General features: G+C 40.2%; 1 protein-coding gene across 3 annotated transcripts in view; it reads right to left on the bottom strand.

Annotated features, from left to right (window-relative positions):
• ATRN (attractin) overlaps window positions 1–20,390 on the bottom strand; it is a 180,362-nt gene that overhangs the window by 51,524 nt on the left and 108,448 nt on the right. For all 3 annotated transcript variants that reach the window (XM_030825442.1, XM_030825443.1, XM_030825444.1), the window contains 6 exons: window positions 18,434–18,571; window positions 15,141–15,234; window positions 13,293–13,345; window positions 11,724–11,818; window positions 8,461–8,539; window positions 5,236–5,393 (listed from right to left, as the gene is read on the bottom strand). In XM_030825442.1, coding sequence (XP_030681302.1) covers window positions 5,236–5,393; window positions 8,461–8,539; window positions 11,724–11,818; window positions 13,293–13,345; window positions 15,141–15,234; window positions 18,434–18,571 — 617 coding nt within the window. The remainder of the gene's footprint in view (window positions 1–5,235; window positions 5,394–8,460; window positions 8,540–11,723; window positions 11,819–13,292; window positions 13,346–15,140; window positions 15,235–18,433; window positions 18,572–20,390) is intronic.

Below are 20,390 nucleotides of genomic sequence, written 5' to 3'. Positions count from 1 at the left end.
GAAGTCAAAGTGTCCCTATTTGCAAATGATATAATCTTATATACAGAAAACCCTAAAAGCTCCACCGAAAAACTAAGGACTGACAAACTCAGTAAAGTTGCAGGATACAAAATCAAAACACAAAAATCAGAAGCATTTCTATATAGGAGCAACGAACTAGCAGAAGAAGAAATCAAGAAAGCAATCCCATTCTCGATAGATTTTTTAAAAACTTCCAAAAACGACCGTAGGAATAAATTTAACCAAGGGGGTGAAAGCCCTCTTTACAAGGAACACTATAAAACACTGATGTAAGAAATTGAAGAGGTCACAAAAAAATGGAAAGAGACATGACGTTTGTGGACTGAAATAATTAATATTGTTAAAAAAACCATACTACCAACAGCTACCTACAGATTCCATGTAATCTCTATACCAATGACATTCTTCAGAGAAATAGAAAAAACAATCCTAAAATTTGTATGGAACCACAGCAGAGCTCAAATGGCCAAAGCATTTCTTTCTTTTTTTTTCCTTTTTTTTTTTTTTGAGATAGAGTCTCGCTCTGTTTGCCCAGGGTAGAGTGTAGTGGCTCAATCTTGGCTCACTGCAGCCTCCTCCTCCCGGCTTCAAGAGATTCTCCTGCCCCAGCCTCCCAAGTAGCTGGGATTACAGGCACCCACCACTGCACATGGCTAATTTTTGTATTTTTATTAGAGACAGGGTTTTGCCATGTTGGCCAGGCTGGTCTCGAACTCCTGACCTCAGGTGATCTGCCAGCCTCGGCCTCCGAAAGTGCTGGGATTATAGGCATGGGCCGCTGTACTCAGCCAACCAAAGCATTTCTGAGCAAAAAGAACAAAACTGGAGGCATCATATCACCTTACTTCAAAATATGCTACAAAGCTATAGTACCCACAACAGCATGATACCAGCATAAAAACAGATACACAGAGCAGTGGAACAAAATAAAGAACTCAGAAATAAATCCACATATTCACAGCCAGCTGGTTTTCAATAATGGAGTCAAGAATATTCAGTGGGGGAAAGGACAGGTTCTTCAATAAATGGTGCTGGGAAAACTGGATATCCATGTGCAGAAAAATAACACTAGGCCCCTCTCTCTCACCACATACAAAAATCAAATTTAAATGGATTAAAGGCTTAAGTATAAGACCTAAAACCATAAAACTACTTGAAGAAAATATTGGGAAAATCCTTCAGGACATTGGTCTGGGCAAAGATGTTTTGTGTAAGACGTCGAAATCACAGGCAACAAAAGCAAAAATTGACAAATGGGATTATATCAAGCCAAAAAGCTCTACAAAGCAAAGGAAACAAGAGAGTGAAGAGACAGCTTATAGAATGGGAGAAAATATGTGGAAACTATCCTTCTAACAAGGGATTTATAACCAGAATATACCAGCAATTCAAACAACTCAATAGAAAAAAAACCTGATTTAAAAATGGGCAAATGATCTGAATAGACATTTGTCCAAAGAAGACATACAAATGGCCAACAGGCATATGAAAAAAAATCTCAACATCAGTAATCATCAGGCAAATGCAAATCAAAACCATAATGAGAAATCATCTCATCCCAGTTAAAATGGCTATTATTAAAAAGACAAAATAACAGATGCTGGCGAGGATACAGAGAAAGAGGATACTAGTTCACTGCCAGTGGGAATGTAAATTATTTAGTACAGCCACTAGGGAAGACAGTATGAAGATTGCTCATAACAGATCCACCACATGATCCAGCAATCCCACTGCTGGGTATATATCCAAAAAAAAGAAAATCAGTATACTGAAGAGATACTGCATGCTCTAAATGTTTATCGCAGCAGTATTCACAAGAGTGAAGACATGGAATCAACCTACGTGTCCATCAACAAATGAATGGACAAATAAAATGCTGTCTATATTATACAATGAAATATTATTAAGTCACAAAAAGAATGAAATGCTGTCCTTTGCAGCAACATGAATGGAACTAGAGGTCATTATGTTAACTGAAACAAGCCAGGCACACAAAGACAGATATGTTTTCTCATTCAGATGTGAGAGCTAAAAAAACTGATCTCATGGAGGTAGAGTGTAGAATGGTGGTTACCAGCTGCCGGGGGGCTGGGGAGATAGAGGTTAATGGGTATAAAAATAGAGTTACAAGGAATAAGTTCTAGTGTTCAATGGCACAATAGTCATTATGACTATAGTTAGCAATAACTTATTATTTCAAAATAGCTAGAAGATGTGAAATGTACTCAACACAAAGAAATGATAAATGTTTGAGGTGATGGATATCCTAATTACTCTTATTTGATCATTATACATTGTATGCATGTATCAAAATATCTCATGTACCTCATAAATACATATAATTATGTATCAATTTAAAAAGTAAAATTAAAAATACATTTAAAAACATGATATAAAAACCTAGAAAAAATATTAAAAAGTGAATCAAATAAAGAGGAAATTCAAAATATCCTATAACTATTAAAGAAGCTGAATCAGCAGCTAAAAAATATCTCCACAAATAAGACACTAGGATCAAATGATTTTATAGGAGAGAGCTACCAAGTACTTGAGGTTCAGTTAACTCCAATCTTATATCTTCTCCAGAGATGAGAAAGAGTGAAAACTCCTCAAATTATAATTATTAAGGGTTAGTTTAACATGATGCCAAAACCGTAACAAGGACAGGAAGGGAAAATTATCAGACATTCTTACTCATGAAATAGATAAAAATTCTAACCAAAATATTAGCAAATTGAATCCAACAATGTGTAAAGTAAGGAAATAATACGTCATGCTCAAGTTGGGTTTATCCCAGGAATGCAAATGATCATCAGGCCCTAGCTTGTGCAACAGCTTGTGATGGTGGTGCTGTTTATACAGAAAGGAAGCATGGAAGTCTGGGGCTAAGATCACAAGAAGGAATATGCACCGAACGCAGGGAGCTTTGACTACCCAGGTAGGGCTGTCCAGGCAGCAACTGCCAGTGCTGGTCTGGAGACAGCACTGAGAATCACCAGAATAGATGTGGCACCACAAGTCCCACATGCAGGAAACAGAGTGACGAGAGAAAAGGACCAGGTCTGAATCCTAGACAAGCCTAGTGTTTAAGGAAGAGGAAGAGGATTCCCTAAAAAGACTGGCCAGAGAACGAGGGAAAGAAAAATCCAGGAAGACAAGAAAGATGATGATTCAAAGCCATGCAATGAGAGAAAAAGGGGACTGAAAAATTCCATCACTGGGGCCCACTATGACAGGACAGTTTCAGGATGTGGTGAGGGAAGAGGCCAGACCATTGTGAGCAGATGTGTGACTAGACAAGAGAAAACAGGAATAGGAAGCGTGGCTGATGCTTACAAGACTGGCTGAGGAGGGACACAGGGAGTATGCAAGGGCAAAGGGAGAAGCCGATGAGAGGATTAACAAATCTTAGACCATGGAGACAGGAAAAAGGAGAGAGGGTGGTGAGAAAAACTACAACATAGTTTTTGTCCTCCATATTTCCAGAATGGAAAGATCAACTGTTCTTTAGTCACAGTCCCAAGGCATCCTAATTGATGAGTGATAACTTGCTTTTTTTGTTGTTGTTAATTTTTAAGTTCAGGGGTACATGTGCAGGACGTACAGGTTACATAGGTAAACGTGTGCCATAGTGGTTTGCTACACACATCATCTCATCACCTAGGTAATAAGCCCAGCATCCATTAGCTATTCTTCCTGATGCTCTCCTTCCTCCCCATCACCCTCCAACAGGCCCCAGTGTGTGTTGTTCCCCACCATGTGTCCATGTGTTCTCAGCTCCGACTTATGAGTGAGAACATGTGGTACCTGGTTTTCTGTTCCTGCATTAGTTTGCTGAGGATAATGGCCGCCAGCTCCATCCATGTCCCTGCAAAGGACATGATCTCATTCCTTTTTATGGCTGCATAATATTCCATGGTGTACATGTACCACATTTTCTTTATCCAGTCTATCACTGATGGGCATTTAGGTTGATTCCATGTCTTTGCTACTGTGAATAGTGCTGCAATGAACATACATGTGCATGTATCTTTGTTACAGAATGATTTATATTCTTTTGGATATACACCCAGTAATGGGATGGCTGGGTCAAATGGTATTTCTGCCTCTAGGTCTTTGAGGAAGTGCCACACTGTCTTCCACAATGGTTGAACTAATTTACACTCCCACCAACAGTGTAAAAATGTTCCTGTTTCTCCACAGCCTTGCCAGCATCTGTTCTTTTTTGACTTTTTAATAATAGACATTCTGACTGGTGTGAGATGGTATCTCACTGTGGTTCTGATTTGCATTTCTCTAATGATCAGTGATGTTGAACTTTTTTCATATGTTTGTGATGACTTGCTTCTGAGGTTGATTATGCTTCTGAACATTGGCAAACGGCAACAGCCTCCGTCCAGTGACCATGCTTCCATGGTTAAAGGTGAACCAGTCCTTGAAAGCCCACCTATCCCTAACCTCCACATTCATCTAAATGAAGAAGGTAAGAAGCAGAAGGTATTGAGGAAAGGCCCCAGGGCACATGAGGATAAAAAGCTAAAATGGGGCCACGGGTCTCGGACAAGAGGGAGTACACTGGTCCCCTGGGAACAGAGGAAAGGAGCAGGCTGACAACAAGACACTGCAGCAGCCGCACAGCCCCTTACAACTACCCTTCAGGTCACATGCACAGAGAATTGGAGACTTGGAAAGGCTGTATGATTTGTATAGGAGCCAGGAATCAAACCACCTCTGTCTGACTACAAGGCTGATGTTCTTCAACATAGTCTCCCCATTTGTCCTCCTTTAAACTTTGATAGCATTTCTGGGATCATCTCATGTCACTTTCCACACTCTGACTTTCACTCATTATATGTGGGTTTGTTTCACTTACATCCACCTTACTCTAGAATTGAAGTTCTTTGTGTAGCCCTACAGGCTTTCACATGGCAAATGCTCACTGAAGAAGTGAATACGTATATAATGACCAAACCTGTTACATGCCAACTTGCTTTCAACAGTGCTTTTGCAAATGTCTTTCATGAGTGATACAGTCCATCCCCACTCCAATCTTCTGTGTAGCATGCATGTGCTCAGCACTCCTCTGCCATACACATTACAAAGGCAAAGCCACATTGCACATCTCATTTACCACAAGCTCCAAATTAGCAAATTTAGTCTTACTAAAGAGATTTCACCACCTTTGCAGGTATGAGACCAAAAGCCTCTTCTTACCTGAATTTTGATGGGCCAGGTGAAATTACTGACATAAACAAAGAAAGTGATATTTGGGTGGTTGCGAAAATCAAACTTCTCATTAGAGAAACTATCTTTGTACTCCTTAATGTTGGTTTTTGAAACAACAGGCATCTCCTCTCCAGCCTGGGTTCCAGCTGTTAAAAGAAAAACATGAAAGAGAAGAGACATTTTTTGGGGGGCTAGGGGGAGAACAGAATCCGGCCTCATTAATAATTAGGACAATAGCATTTATCAAACATTTCCTGTGTTCCAGTAATAGCCTTTAAGAGCTCAATCTCATTTAATCCTCACAGCTGCCCTATTATTATCTTCATTTACAGACTGGGAAATTGAGGTTCAGAGAAATTAAGTAACTTCCCTCAAGTCACACAGCCAGCAAGAAATGGAGATAAGATTTAAAGCTGGGCAGGCTGATATACAAAAGCCTATGTCCCTAACCAAAATGGTTTTACTGGCCGGGTGTGGTGGCTCACATCTGTAATCCCAGCACTTTGGGAGACCGAGGCGGGTGGATCACCTGAGGTCAGGAGTTCAAGACCAGCCTGACAAACATGGACAAACCCCATCTCTACTAAAAATACAAAATTAGCCAGGCGTGGTGGCGCATGCCTGTAATCCCAGCTACTCAGCAGGCTGAGGCAGGAGAATCGCTTGAACCCGGGAGGCAGAGGTTGCGGTGAGCCAAGATTGCGCCATTGTGCTCCAGCCTGGGCAACAAGAGAAAAATTCCGTCTCAAAAAAAAAAAAAAAGAAAAAAAAATGGTTTTACCAGGAATCCATGTAACTCCCTTCCACCCTTGCGCCACCCCCAAACAGACGACACACATGATCATGAAAATACAGATACCACTAGAATCCTATTAACAAGCACTGGCGTTCACTTTGTCCACACCATTTCAATTCCTTTGCATTTCCTCTTTACACCTCCTTGGCAATGCGCCAGACTCCCATGCCAGTAATGCTGATGTACTTCTCACTGCCTAACCCACAGTAGCAGGGAAGAGGGGCTCAAGGGGTCACTCAGTCCTCCCTTCTACCGCCAGCTACCACAGTATTTAAGTCCCCCTAATCTGGTATAACTCCATCCTATTCCCAGAGAGTCCTTCAACGTTCCACATTCTCCCTTAGCCAGGAATTCAAGTGCCGATAAAGATTAATGAAATGGACTTTTTTCCATGTCTGAGTTAGACCCTGTGACTACAGCCCACATTATCAGGTCTTCATTGAGACACTCACTGCAATTTTTCTTTTTTTTTTGAGATGGAGTTTCGCTTTTGTTGCCCAGGCTGGAGTGCAATGATGCAACCTTGGGTCACAGCAACCTCCGCCTCCCAGGTTCAAGCAATTCTCCTGCCTCAGCTTCCCAAGTAGCTGGGATTACAGGCACGCCCCACCACACCCAGCTAATTTTGTATTTTTAGTAGGGACGGGATTTCACCATGTTGGTCAGGCTGGTCTTGAACTCCTGACCTCAGGTAATCCACCTGCCCCAGCCTCCCAAAGTGCTGGGATTACAAGCATGAGCCACTGCCCGGCTCATTGCAAATCTTTCACATGCCTGGCGATGTTGCCTTTCTCCAAATACTCTGATAATTCAGACTTTTTCTTAAAAGTCTCTCCTCATTGTGAGTTTCTGAACTTTTCTCAAATTCTACACAATGTTTTAAGATGATAAACATAAGTGGCATGCACAAGGCAATATTCTTATTTTGCATCACTCTAATTGGTTTGTGTTTTTGATAAAAAAAACAGTATTGTAATAGTAATAATGACAAAATATAGTTACCATTTACCACATTTCAAGCACTATATTGAGTACTTCATTTATTATCTCATTTAATTCTCACATCACTCTACTTGGGAAGGTGTTTTTTTTTAATTTTTTTTGAGATGGAGTTTCACTCTGTCACCCAAGCTGGAGTGCAGTGGCGTGATCTTGGCTCACAGCAATCTCTACCTTCAAGGTTCAAGCGATTCTCCTACCTCAGCCTCCTGAGTAGCTGGGATTACAGGCACGCGCCTCCACGCCTGGCTGATTTTTGTATTTTTAGTAGAGATGGAGTTTCACCATGTTGGCTAGGCTGGTCTCAAAACTCTTGACCTCAGGTGATCTGCCCATGTTGGCTTCCCACAGTGCTGGGATTACAGACATGAGCTATCACGCCCTGCCAGGATGGTGTTTTTTACTATCCTACTTTATACATGGGGAAACTGGCTCAGAAACCTTAAGTAACTTGCCTAACAGCACGGTGCAAGTAAATTTAATGGACAAATTTCAAACCCATATCTACTTGTTGAGTTATCAAGTTAAGTAGTGATTATCCTTTTTTCTTTCTTTCTTTTTTTTTTTTTTTTTTTTTAAAGAGATGGGATCTTGCTCTGTTTGCCCACACTGGAGTGCAATGGCACGATCACGGCTCAGTGCAACCTCCAACCACTGGGCTCAAGTGATCCTCTCATCTCAGCCTCCTGAGTAGTTGGCATTACAGGTATGAATCACCACACACCTGGTTTTCTTTTTTTTTTTTGTAGACAGGGTCTCACTATGTTGCTCAGGCTGGTCTTAAACTCCTGAGCTCAAGCAATCCTCCTGCCTCAGTCTCCCAAAGTGTTGAGATTAAAGGCATGAGCCACAGCACGTGGCCTTCATCCTTTATTTCTTTAGATTTTCTATACAGTAGATCTTCAGTGAATCACAGTAAGGCAGACAGCAAGAACTGTGCTTTTAGAGCTTGATGTAATTCCCAAGTTACATTTCTCTGCACCTACTAAAATCTCATTTTATTTAAAATGTTTTCATTTACTGAAACGAGTCATTTGAATTTTTCACTTCCGAAGCACAGATGTAGACAATGATGGTAGCACCAGTGGCCACAGCAAGAACAGAAACGGTGGTGGTGGGTTAGGGTAGTAACCACACACTGAGCCTGACATCACAGCAAGCTCTGGTAGGTATAACCTAATTTAATCTATACAACAGTTCTAAGAGGTAAGTATCATTATCCTCACTTTACAGATGAATAAAATAATGCTAAGGTTTAGAGAGGGATTTAGATACTTGTTCAAGGTCTCATAGCTAGTAAGTGGCAAGGGTGGGTTTCAAACCAATCTGTCTCCTGAGCTCGCTTTCTCAATTCCTATATTATGTTTCTTAATCTATCACACCTCCATATGGGGGGTCTTCTCTAGGTATGTCTTTACCTGAGAAACTGGCAGCCCAGGTGATGTTGAGGTTGAAATTCTTGGAGGCATTGATGAACATGTCCAAATCCCTGTTTTGCTGATGAGAGGTACAAATTATTAGAAAATTAATTAAAACAGATTCTAGATTTTAAAATAAAGCAAGAGTTTACTGCTCTAAACGTTCTTAATCACAAATATTTTATGATGTCTTTAGAGAAACTCACAGAAGAGTTAGCAAAATTTCTAACCAATTTTCCTTAATACGAGCAATATATCCCAATACAATTTTATTCCCTCCCATTAAAGTATACATAATTTAATGCTTTATCAAATGCCTAACTGCATGAGAAAGTGCCTTTTAAAAAGACCCCTATCAGAGCACAATGATTTGCATCTTCTGACCTGTGTTGGGGAATCACCCTCCTAAGGATTCTCTGGGCAGCTGTTTTCAAATGTCTGAAGTTCACTCCTACCAATAAAACACTTGATCAAGTGGCCTAAATTATATTTATTTATAACTGAAACCCATATAATTCTAAACTCATAGATTACATACAGTGTAAAACTTCTCCAAAACTGGAAACAGCCTTTAAAAAAGGCATATAGAGCTGAAATGTACTTAATTTATAAAATAATTCTATTATATTCATGATTTGAAAAATATTTTTCTCTTACTAAAAATATTACTTCAAGAGAAATATGATTGAGTATGGCTTCTTAGTTTTGAAAACCCTGTCTACCACTTAGAGATATAGCAGTTCACAGGGCTAATCTAACTTATTTTGATCCTTGGTCTTAATGACTAATAAAGATATTGCTGAGGAATCTGTTAAGCCAATGGAGGAAGTGTACTGTTGGTGACGTTAGGTAAATTACAACAATAATAATTAGTCAAACTGAAATTTGATTAGTACATCTCTTAACTGGGGTCAAACAATTATTTTTGCAAACTAATCAATATTTTTATCTTTTACAGATGCATCCAACTGTACTGAAATTATTCATTTTTAAAAGATCTTAAGAGAAGTTAGAATAAGATTTTTAAGGGTGTTGTTTTGATCATTTTAATAGCGCAAAATCACAACAATGGAAACATTTCCAAACAGCTATTTTTAAAACGTGATCATTAAACCAGAAGTTTCTCTCACAAAGCATTTACCTTCTCATTTACTGATAAGACCTCACCTTCATCTTGAAAGGACAGCTCAAGTGTTTACTTATTTGTATTTAGTATTTGCTGGCAGCACACAACTAACAATTACAGTCATCCCTTGGTATACGTGGGTCATCGGTTCCAGGACCCCCTGAGCATGCCCAAATCCACACATACATACTCCAGTCCACAGTCTGCCCTTAGAACCCTTGCATATGAAAAGTCCACCCTCCGTATACTCAGGTTTCACATCTTGCAAATACTATATTTTCATTCCACGCTTGGTTGAAAAAAGTCTGCGTATAAGTGGATCCTCACAGTTTTAACCGGTATTGCTCAAGGGTCAACTATATGTCTTTCCACAGAAAGAATCAATAAACTTAAAATCCTTGTACTTTTATAGAAGAAAGAACGTATGCATTTGGATAACTCTAGTAAGTATTCTGTTGTAAGATAAACTGGGAAATCCAGAAAGATCCAAATACTTTCATGGTTACTTCCCACCTGGTTAAGAAGTATTACAAAGATTCTACTATATTTATTTTTTTAATGAAATTAATGGCATCAAGTACATCCTGAAAGATTTCGAGCGCTTCAAACGCTTGCTTATGAGGCAGTGAATACATTTCATATGTGGTACTTTTGTTATAATCTTATTCTAAAATCTTTAAGAAAAAAATTCCAGTCAATACAGCCACTCAAATGATATATTAATACCTATAGTTTTTCCATAAAATAATTCATTTAAAGTAATTTATTATTTTTACTTAAAAAGCAATTTACTTTTGAGAATGTATCTTTTCTAGTACATTTTTTCTTAATTTTATCATTCAAATAGAATATTAAAAACAAATCCTATTTTCATTTACTTGTATAGTAAACATACCACACTATAGACTTTGTTCTACTTTTAAAATTAAATTTAGCAATGTTTATAGATAACATTTGTTAACAAAGCAATATACTTTGGCTTACTGCCATACTGTTTTCCATGTATTATTTGTCACATTTATTGTCAATGGAATTTTGTAATGGTAAATGGCTTTGTGTATGTTCATGAGAAGTAAGAAATCTCCGAGGAAGTTCCTAAATAATTTACCATTAAGTTTAGCAAAATTTCTTTAAATACTGAAGTGGGTACTGCATGGCTTTATATTTCATTGAAGAAACTGTACAGATGCATCTTCGTGTTCTGGATGCTTCAGTTTTAAATGTCACGCAGTGTGGGCTTCCTTCCACCACTAGGTAATACCTTAAGGCAGGTTGGGCTTCATCGTTAATGACAGCAGATAAAAAAAATCCACATTTTACATACATATTTTAACAATTTAAATTATTCCTGGCTAACTTCTTAATGGACCCAACTAAGTCTTTGCTGTTTTGCCTCTTAATGAGGCTAAGAACTCACTCTAGGAGCAGAAGTGTCCCCTCCCTTGCTGTCTGATTGGGGCTGCATCATTGGCATTTCAATCAGCAGTGTCTTTAAGCCTCTGGTCACTCTTGAGAGAGTAAATCCAGGCTCTGCTATCTGCCCTCTGATGGTGGAGTCCCCTTTCTGTATGAGGTCGCGATGGGCTGACAGGCAGAGTAAGTATGTGTGGAATCAATGTCAGTCTGTGTCTAAGATCCTGGTAATCTTATTAACACCACTTTTGCCTTTTATGTGGAAAAGAGATAACGTAGATTCTAACATTTCTTTTTTTTTTTGAGACGGAGTCTCGCTCTGTCACCCAGGCTGGAGTGCAGTGGCGCCATCTCGGCTCACTGCAAGCTCCGCCTCCCGGGTTCACGCCATTCTCCTGCCTCAGCCTCTCCAAGTAGCTGGGACTACAGGCGCCCGCCACCACGCCCGGCAAATTTTTTTGTATTTTTAGTAGAGACAGGGTTTCACCGTGGTCTCGATCTCCTGACCTCGTGATCCGCCCGCCTCGGCCTCCCAAAGTGCTGGGATTACAAGCGTGAGCCACTGTGCCCGGCCGATTCTAACATTTCTTTCCTATACCTCTAGAGATCATCTCGTGTACTCCAGTCTGGAGAGTACTGTTAAGGCAGTACTTCTATCCATAATGACCAAGAAAAAGATCCATACAAATTCAAAACAAAATAGGAAGACTTTAAAAAATCTTACTTCATCAGGAGTAGCCACAAAATTGATAGCTGTGTAATAGCGGTCATCTTCCTGGGATAGACTAAAGGTGAACTGATAGTCAATAAGAAGAGTGTCTATGGAAAGAAAGAAATGCATATTTAAAAACTAAACACACACACACAAAATAGAACAGGTCTTTAGAGATACAGGCTGCTTTTCTTATAAATTAAGTGACGAGGAAAGCACTTTAACTCAGCTGTACCCAGGTTCCTCAAAGAAAATCAAGTCAGTGGGCAGTATCATTTTATTTGGGTTAACCCATCAAACCGCTTTAAAGAAATGACCAGTTGTCCAGTTTCAGCATAATTATCAAGTAACATCCGTAATTATCTGAAAAGGCTATTAAAAGGGCATTACTATACCCTTTTCCAACTGCATGTCTGGTAAGGCCAGGTTTTTTTCATGTGTTTAACCAAAAAGATGTACTGCAACAGACTGAAAGCAGAAGCAGACAAGAGATTACCACTGTCTTCTACAAAGTCATGGCAGTAGCGTTGGATTCTAATCACTTTAGGGCTGTATCTGACTGTGGTTTTAGTATCTCCATTCCAAATAACTAATGATGTTAAGTCATTTTTAATGTGCTTATTGGCCACTGTAATACCTTCTTTCATGAAATGTCTTTTCAAATCTTTGCCTGTTTTTAACTGGAATTGTCGTCTTATTCAGTTGTAAGAGTTCCTCATGTATTCTGGATACAAACTCTTTATCAAATATATGATGATGTGTCAACATTTTCTCTAGTCTGTGGCTTTTTATGTTTTGGATGGTTTTTTCCTACAAGTTTTAAATTTTTATATAGTTTCATTAGTCTATTTTTTGTTTATGAATTATGCTTTTAGAATCATATCCAACAACTTTTCCTCACCCAAGGTCAAGATGTTTTTCTCTTGTTTTCTTTTAGAAGTTTTATAAATATATATCAAGTCACATTCACAGGTTCCAAGTGGACATGAATTTTGAAGGGATGTTATTCAACCCAGTACAGCAGGTATATAACTACAGTGGATATGCCATAACATTAACTCCTTTTTTCTGGTCCCATACTCTGGTCTACCATGTGGATTCTCCCATAAAGAGAAAACACATTTACCCGTAAAAACCTGGTCACCTTGACAGACTCACCTTTCACCCCAAGGTGGTTAACACAAATCAGTTCCAGACAGAATGACAAAAAGTTCAACCATATTGTAAGAATTCTGTTTTTGATCTATATCCTAAAACACGAAATATGATGACCCCAACTAGGTAATGGCAAATAAAATTTTAAGAGAACATAAACGTGGAAAGACAGAGATGCATGCCTCTCTACTCTCTCCTGCTATCTGCTATGGACACATTAATGTTAACCCCAAACACAATTAAAACAGCTTAAAATAGTGCTCCTATATGTAGTAAACTTAACAGAATGTAAACATATCAAGTCAGGGAACACTTCATTGGTGGCTGCTATAGTCTTATAGCACTTATCATTCTCAAACCAGTTTAAACAATGAAGTTTTACTGAACTACTTTGCTTCTAGAAATAAGAATTGCAAAACCACTTACAATAACACGTTCCTTTGAGAGGGTTTCCTTGGTATCGATTCTCTACCTCACATCTGGGGGGGGAAAAAAGACTATTTTATATTGCTATTTAAAACAGAAACTGAATTCATTTTAAAACCAAGCAGATCCTTTTATCTAAAGTACAGAGAGTGTGGAGCCATTATAATTGCATCCTTCACCATAACTCAGCTCAGGTAGTCTAGGAAGAGCATGCATGAACGTTTCAATACTGACTGCTCAGCAGTTCACACACCAACTATATGAGGACAATTGACAAGCATTTGCCAAAGCAATGAGAGAAATCCAAATGTAATAAACCTATTTACTATAATGAAAAACATTTTCAATTTTGTATGGACTACATATTCTTCTAAAAGTGCAGTCAAAACATTTTTCAAATACTAATTTCTCACTTCTTTCCTATGTTCTCTGGGTAAACTAATTCTCTTCTTTAAACACAAGTGAAAGAAGACTAAATACCAAGAATCACTGTTTTTTTAAACCCTGGAACAAGTGTTCACCAGTCTGTAGAAAAAAAATATGTTCTACTCAGAAAACAATTTCCCCACAGATATCATCTATAAACCCAGCCTCCCACTTCATGAAGCATTTAGGTAAACACAACAGCTATGCACAAAGAGGAAAGGGCGGGAAGCGGGTGACGGCCTTTCCCAGGCAAACATGGTGTTTCCCTTCAGCCAGGGTGATGAGCAGCACCTGCCTACATCTGTGATCTCGAAGGAACTTGAAAGTCTTACTTGATGCCACTTCATGTCTTTGTTGCATCAGCTAACTGAGGGTAAGAGTGATTAATTTTGCTCGATCGCATTTTTCTGTTTAAGGGAATGTGGACCTAAAAGTTAAATTTAACCTTAGATTAGACTTTTCTTCACATATTCGCTTTAGGGCAACATGAAACTAGTAAATATATACGCAGATATAAACTAAAAAAGTAGACAGACCAAACCCTGCTGAGTAGCACTAGCAATGATGTCTCAATCACTGGTGGCATTATTACTACTGTTATTTAAGAAATAATGATGTTTACAATGATTAATAGGCTCAGTGTTTTGACACTAAACACTTTTAAGTCTCTTCTTGAGAATGAGTAAATGCGGATACATGCATTTTATGAGGTTTCCCAGTGAGACAGCCCGGTATACATTGATTGAGGAACTATCCTTCCTGTTTCAACTTACCAGGATACCAAAAACAAATATTGCTAGTCCCACTACTGACAGATGGGGGGAACAGTGATTTGCCTCAAGAGCACCTTGCTCAGTGGCGGCAGGGCCAGGTCTGAAACCTTAAATGTGCCTGATGCTGCTGCACCTGCATCCTCATGGATGGGGACTTCAAACCCTCTCCAGGAAGATGCCTGACATGCTTCAACAAGGAAAATGCTAGAGTAACGAGAAATGTTAAAGGTAAGAGGATCATTTCCACAATCAGACAACCAAACGCCAAATAAATGCCATCACCAAAACACCAGCTCTTCCATCTCTACTCTTTGGGAAACAGTATAATCTCTTGACATGACAAAAATCAAGTAGTTGCTGAAGTTAAAATGACTAATCCAAATGGACAACCCAGGAAATGTCAGTATCACTTAAACAAAAATGTGAATTCAAGAGCCATTAAGGAATTGCTGCTAACTCGACGACCTCCTCATTTTGGGGATTGACCTGTCTGAAATAGAATGGGCAAAATTTCAAACTAATCAACCCAGGGATCCCTCAGAGCCCACAGCAACAAGACACAGCGAAGTGGGTGGCTCTCAGGGTGGGGTTCAGGCAGCTGCACAGCCTCTTGGTCCTTCCCTGGTGGTCCAGGGAGTATGGTACTCACAGCTGGCACTCATCTCCCTTGACGCCCTTGGTGGTGCAGAAGCACTTGCCCGTGTTGGTGTTGCACAGCGACGCGTGCCCATTGCACTTGCATGCTGCAGAGAAGAAAAAGGAACAGAGGTCACGACTGACTTAAAAAATTCTGACTATTGGAGACTTTTTCCAAAACAAGCAATTTTATCTGAATTGAGTTCAGTAGGAAAGACAGATTAAAGAGCATTCAATGGGTAAGATTCATGATTTTTCAGCTAATGATAATAATGTATAGGTAACATTAAAGGAACCAAACAAAGGACGGAGGAAAGTGAATGCTGGTACCCACTGCCTTCTGAAGCAATGACTATTTTGATCTTTTCAATAGACTCTCTTTTTCACTGCTATGATTCTTTCATTCATTCAATAAATATTTGTGAAGCATCTCTAGAATGCCAGGTGCTGGGTGTGGGGACACAGATATAGCCGCTGCCCCTAGGGAGGTGCTCTGGAGGTGACTGTCCTCTGAAGGAGGGCTGGTCTTGGCTGAGGTGCCTTCTCCACGATGGCCACATTTGGAATCACCGCAGGGCTCAGAACCAGGATCCAATGCCAAGGTCAGCGTTTTAGGGGCCCTCAGGACGCGCCACCCTTGCTTCACCTTTTCCTTTGCCTTTATAGAAAATATCTCTTCCCATCTCCCTCATCTGGCCATCTCAACATCTCTCCTTTTATCATCCAACATAATACAAGCTGTGATAAATATTATACTCCAGTTGAAAAAAGTGAAAGCCTTTTTGGTCAACAACTTTTCACTTTATACCTTGTTTTGCTGGTGAATAAATGAAAGGCATTGAGCTGGAGAGAGGTATGCTTTAAAAATAAATCCTTTGGAATCACCCAAAGAAAACTATAAAGCAGAATAGTGCAGAGATTAACAGAATGGATGCTGAAGTCAGAATCATGAGTGTCTGACGCTTGACTCTGTTGAGACTGGGGGAAGGTGTGTAATGTATGGTGAAAAGCAAAGGCCTTACGTCCATCTGCCTGGGTTTGAATCCAGCATCCTCTACTTGGCTCTTCTGTCACTCTGGGAATGCTACTTAACCTTTCTGAGTTTCAGCTTCCTTGTCCATATGATGGGGATAACAACAGTACCTATCTCATAGGGGTGTTTGTGATGATATGTATATGATGTCTCAAACACAGTAAGCATTCAAGAAATCATGGCTACTATCCTTACCTAAGGACTATACAATTTTAAGAAGAAAACATCAAAGACTTGGTGCCATTTGCAGTATTCTAAACACCACGCTTTCTACCGTGGATTAGGACTCTGAAAAATAAGGCAAATTGTACTCAGGCCCTGTAGATCTCACAGAGGAAAATGTGATGCTTCTAGATAGCAGCTGCTGATGTGGGTCTGATGGCATCTGGAAGCACAACCAGCCCAGTAGTTAAGGTCAGCACAGACTGGATGTGGTTCTCAGCTTGGCCACATCTCACTGTGAGACCCTGGGCAGTTTACTTGATCCTGGGGATAATAAAAGCACCTGTATCTTGAGTGGCTAACAGCACAATGCCTTGTACACTCCACCACTCTGTTAGGTACTCTGGTTACTGTCTAACGGATTAAATCTATTCACAAAGAGTGGGGAAAACATTTTTACCAAATACCTTTTAATCTGAGCAAGAACTTTTACTTAGGAGTAGTGGGGAATGGCATTAGAAGGGTAATAAGAATTGCCTACATCTACCGAGTATTGACTAGTATCCTGAGGAACATGTGTCATGTACTGCTCTGCTTTCATCTTAACAACCACCCTATTATTAGGAGGAAACTGAACCCCAGGGAGAGTAAGGGACACACAGCTAGAACCCTGCCTCTCTCCTGGCTGGTCTTGGATCAGATCAGATTCTGAAGGGCCATGCCAAAGAGTTTGGAGTTGGGATCTGGGGAGTAGGTAGAGATTTCCCTATGTTGTTTACTTTTCCTGCTCAGAACTTTGAAAAGTCTTTCAACTATAGTACTCATTATGTTTTTTGGCTGGAAACTAGAATAAAAAAAGCAGTTCATTAATATCACTTGTCGTAATTTTTGTTCTCATAATAAAATGTCCTATTGCTTGCAGGCTTCTATTTGACATTTGACATAAATGGGGAAACACAGGACTTTTTTTTTTTTTTTTTTTTTTTTTTGAGACTAAGTTTCACTCTGTTGCCCAGGCTGGAGTGCAGTGGCGTGATCTTGGCTCACTGCAACCTCCGCCTCCCAGGTTCAAGCAATTCTCATGCCTCAGCCTCCTGAGTAGCTGGGATTACAGGCCCCCGCCACCACGCCCAGCTAATTTTTCTATTTTTAGTAGAGATGGGGTTTCACCATGTTGGCCAGGCTGGTCTCAAACTCCTAACCTCAAGTGATCCACCTGCCTTGGCCTCCCAAAGTGCTGGGATTACAGGCGTGAGCCACTACACCCAGCCAACACGGGACTATTTAAACCTTTAAAACACACTATAAGTATTGAGGAGTCTGTCTCCTGGTTAAAAAGCCTGTGTGTGATTTTTCAGGCCTGACCACACGCAATGACACAGCCTTTACCTGGCTGCCCAGGGGGAAGGGGGCCCTCCCCACAGGCAGAGCGTGACCTGTGAGGTGGGCCTGTGTGGGGCTCTGAGAGAGGTGCAGTTAAGGACTCAGGTCTACCTCATGGGTCACGCTCCTTCACATGTTTACATTCCTAGCCCTGGAGCCTTCATTCCCAGGCTCCCTATCTGAGGCCTTGGGCTGAGGTCTCCTTCAGGCACCAAGGACTCCTGAGGCAGGGAGGAGGGGGAATTCAGAAGACACTTTCCTAACTCTGACTCCAACCCAGGACTTTCCCACTCCTAGCCCTTACACCTTGCCCTTTCCACAACCTTAGTGTCCATATACTGCTGGAACCTTTTGTCCGGGCCTCAGTGAGACGAGCCCCAAGACTTCCATGTCTGAGCTGATCCCTGACTATTGACCTGTGCCCTGTTCAATGGGAGGAAAGGAAACAGGGGAAGTTGGCACTTTCTTTGGTTTTGGGCCCTTGCTTATACCACTGCAGAATGTGGTCAAAGGCTTGACTCTTAACATTTTTGGCTTGTTGCTTTAACCAGCTACACTGAAACCTTGGTTCTTTCTTCCAGCTCAGCTGAGCTTCTGACCAGTATGATTTAATAAGAAATGTGGTATCCAAAACAAAGTGGCTTTTTTCCTCCTGGATATTCAAGTCAAATAGAAGTGCTGTGTTCCACACCGACTTGCCATGAGTAAACCTGACCAATTTGACTTACGCTGACATTTCCCTCCATTGGTGGGATCACCGTAGAAGCCAGATATGCAGGTCTCGCAGTGCTTGCCTGTGGTCAGGTTCTCACACTTCTCACAGATGCTCTGATTGATGCATTTACTGTGGCCGTTGCATTGGCAAGCTGGAAGAAAAAGAGTTTCAAGGGGTCTGTACCACAGAAGAATTGCATGTAGTAAGTTCAGTAAGATTTATCTGCAACTATCTCTGTAGTTAATTTATCTTTGATAAATCACCAAAACTGGCCCACTAAAAACTGATTTGAGAAATAAGATAAAAAATGTCAAAGAAGAGTTAGTCCAGGAAAATTGAAAATGTATCACAGCAAGGTGAAAGCCCATAGTGATATTAAAAAATATTTTTTGTTGTTATTCACTAAAAAATAACGTATGCTCATGACGGTATATTTAAAAAATAGAAGGATGGGGAAAGATCATATACAATCCAACCACTGAGAGACCACTGTTCACATTTGATATGTTTTCTTCTGGTATAGAAAAATACCAGAAGAACGTAATTTGCACAATTATATTCATATTAACATTCACCTTTCTTAACTTAGATCACAATTATTTTACCACCTTATTTCATCAATTATAAACAAAACTTCAAATGGCAGAATGATTTTGATGAATCTTAATAGTTATTTAACCATTCCCTTATATTCTAATATTTAGTGTGCTTTACATTTTTCATTATTAGAAAAATGACCATCTTTATGGATAAACATTTCCACAAGTGGGATTACTAAGACTCCTAATGGATATAGGGCTTTACAACTAGAAAGGTATATGAAGCTTGGACCTCTGAGGACTGCTCAGGACAGCTGCACAGGCTGTGCACTGCAGAACTCTAGGGGGGAATAGGATGGGGGAGACATTTACATAGTGCACAACCTGCACTGTAAGCAAAATCTGATTCTTCAGATCTGCCTTGGTTGATCAGTGTGATGTAGTTTTCCACCATCTTGGCAACCTTCCATAGCCTTGTACTTGTTCTGTTTATGCACCTGTTAGTATTTGAGTGTTTGAAAGAAAACTCAGCTGGGTGTGGTGGCTCATGCCTGTAATCCCATCACTTTGAGAGGCCAAGGTGGGTGGATTACCTGAGGTCAGGAGTTCGAGATCAGCCTGGCCAACACGGTGAAACCCCGTCTCTACTAAAAATGCAAAAAATTAGCCAGATGTGGTGGCAGGTGCCTGTAATCCCAGCTACTTGGGAGGCTGAGGCAGGAGAACCGCTTGAACCCGGGAGGCGGAGGTTGCAGTGAGCCAAGAAAGCACCATTGCACTCCAGCCTGGGCAACAAGAGTGAAACTCCATCTCAAAAATAAAAGCAAGCAAGCAAGCAAGAAAGAAAGCTCAAGGCAATGTGCCAGCTATCTTTAGGTGGCCCTACCACCCAAGGCTGGGAGGCACTTGGCACACCCATGAACATGCCAATTGCACCCAGCCACCTAGGTCCATTGCTCCTTCCTTCTTCCAATGAGGGAGAAGCGCACACCAGTCAACAACAGTCCACGTGGACCAGAGCTGGAGTGTCCTGAGGCTGGCTTGCTAGCTTTTCCAGGACATCATACCACACTTTCACAACAGCTCGGCACACCCAACCACTGACCAATATTGACAGATCTACACGTTTAGGTATTAATACAAATTAACCTTTAGGATTAACCAGTATAAGAAAACTCTCAATCTCCGAATACCACCAGGATAAACATGCACAGCAACAAATCCTGAAGGAAGGGTTAATGAAAGAAATATGAGAGAATGGAAAACACAAATTTTAGTACATTCAACAAGGCTTAAATTATTGCATCCACAACATAAGAGAGCAAGCTCTTAAAAAAAAAAAAACCCTCACAATATTTAGAGCCCTTGCAAAATGTATAAGAATAAATAAAACCAAATTAGACAGAAAAAAAAAATCCTTAACAGGTTAAA

Source organism: Nomascus leucogenys, chromosome 13 (assembly GCF_006542625.1).
Source record: "Nomascus leucogenys isolate Asia chromosome 13, Asia_NLE_v1, whole genome shotgun sequence".
Classification (NCBI taxonomy): Eukaryota; Metazoa; Chordata; class Mammalia; order Primates; family Hylobatidae; genus Nomascus; species Nomascus leucogenys.
The sequence above is the reverse complement of the archived record's forward strand: the minus strand, read 5'-3'. Positions and strand labels throughout refer to the sequence as shown.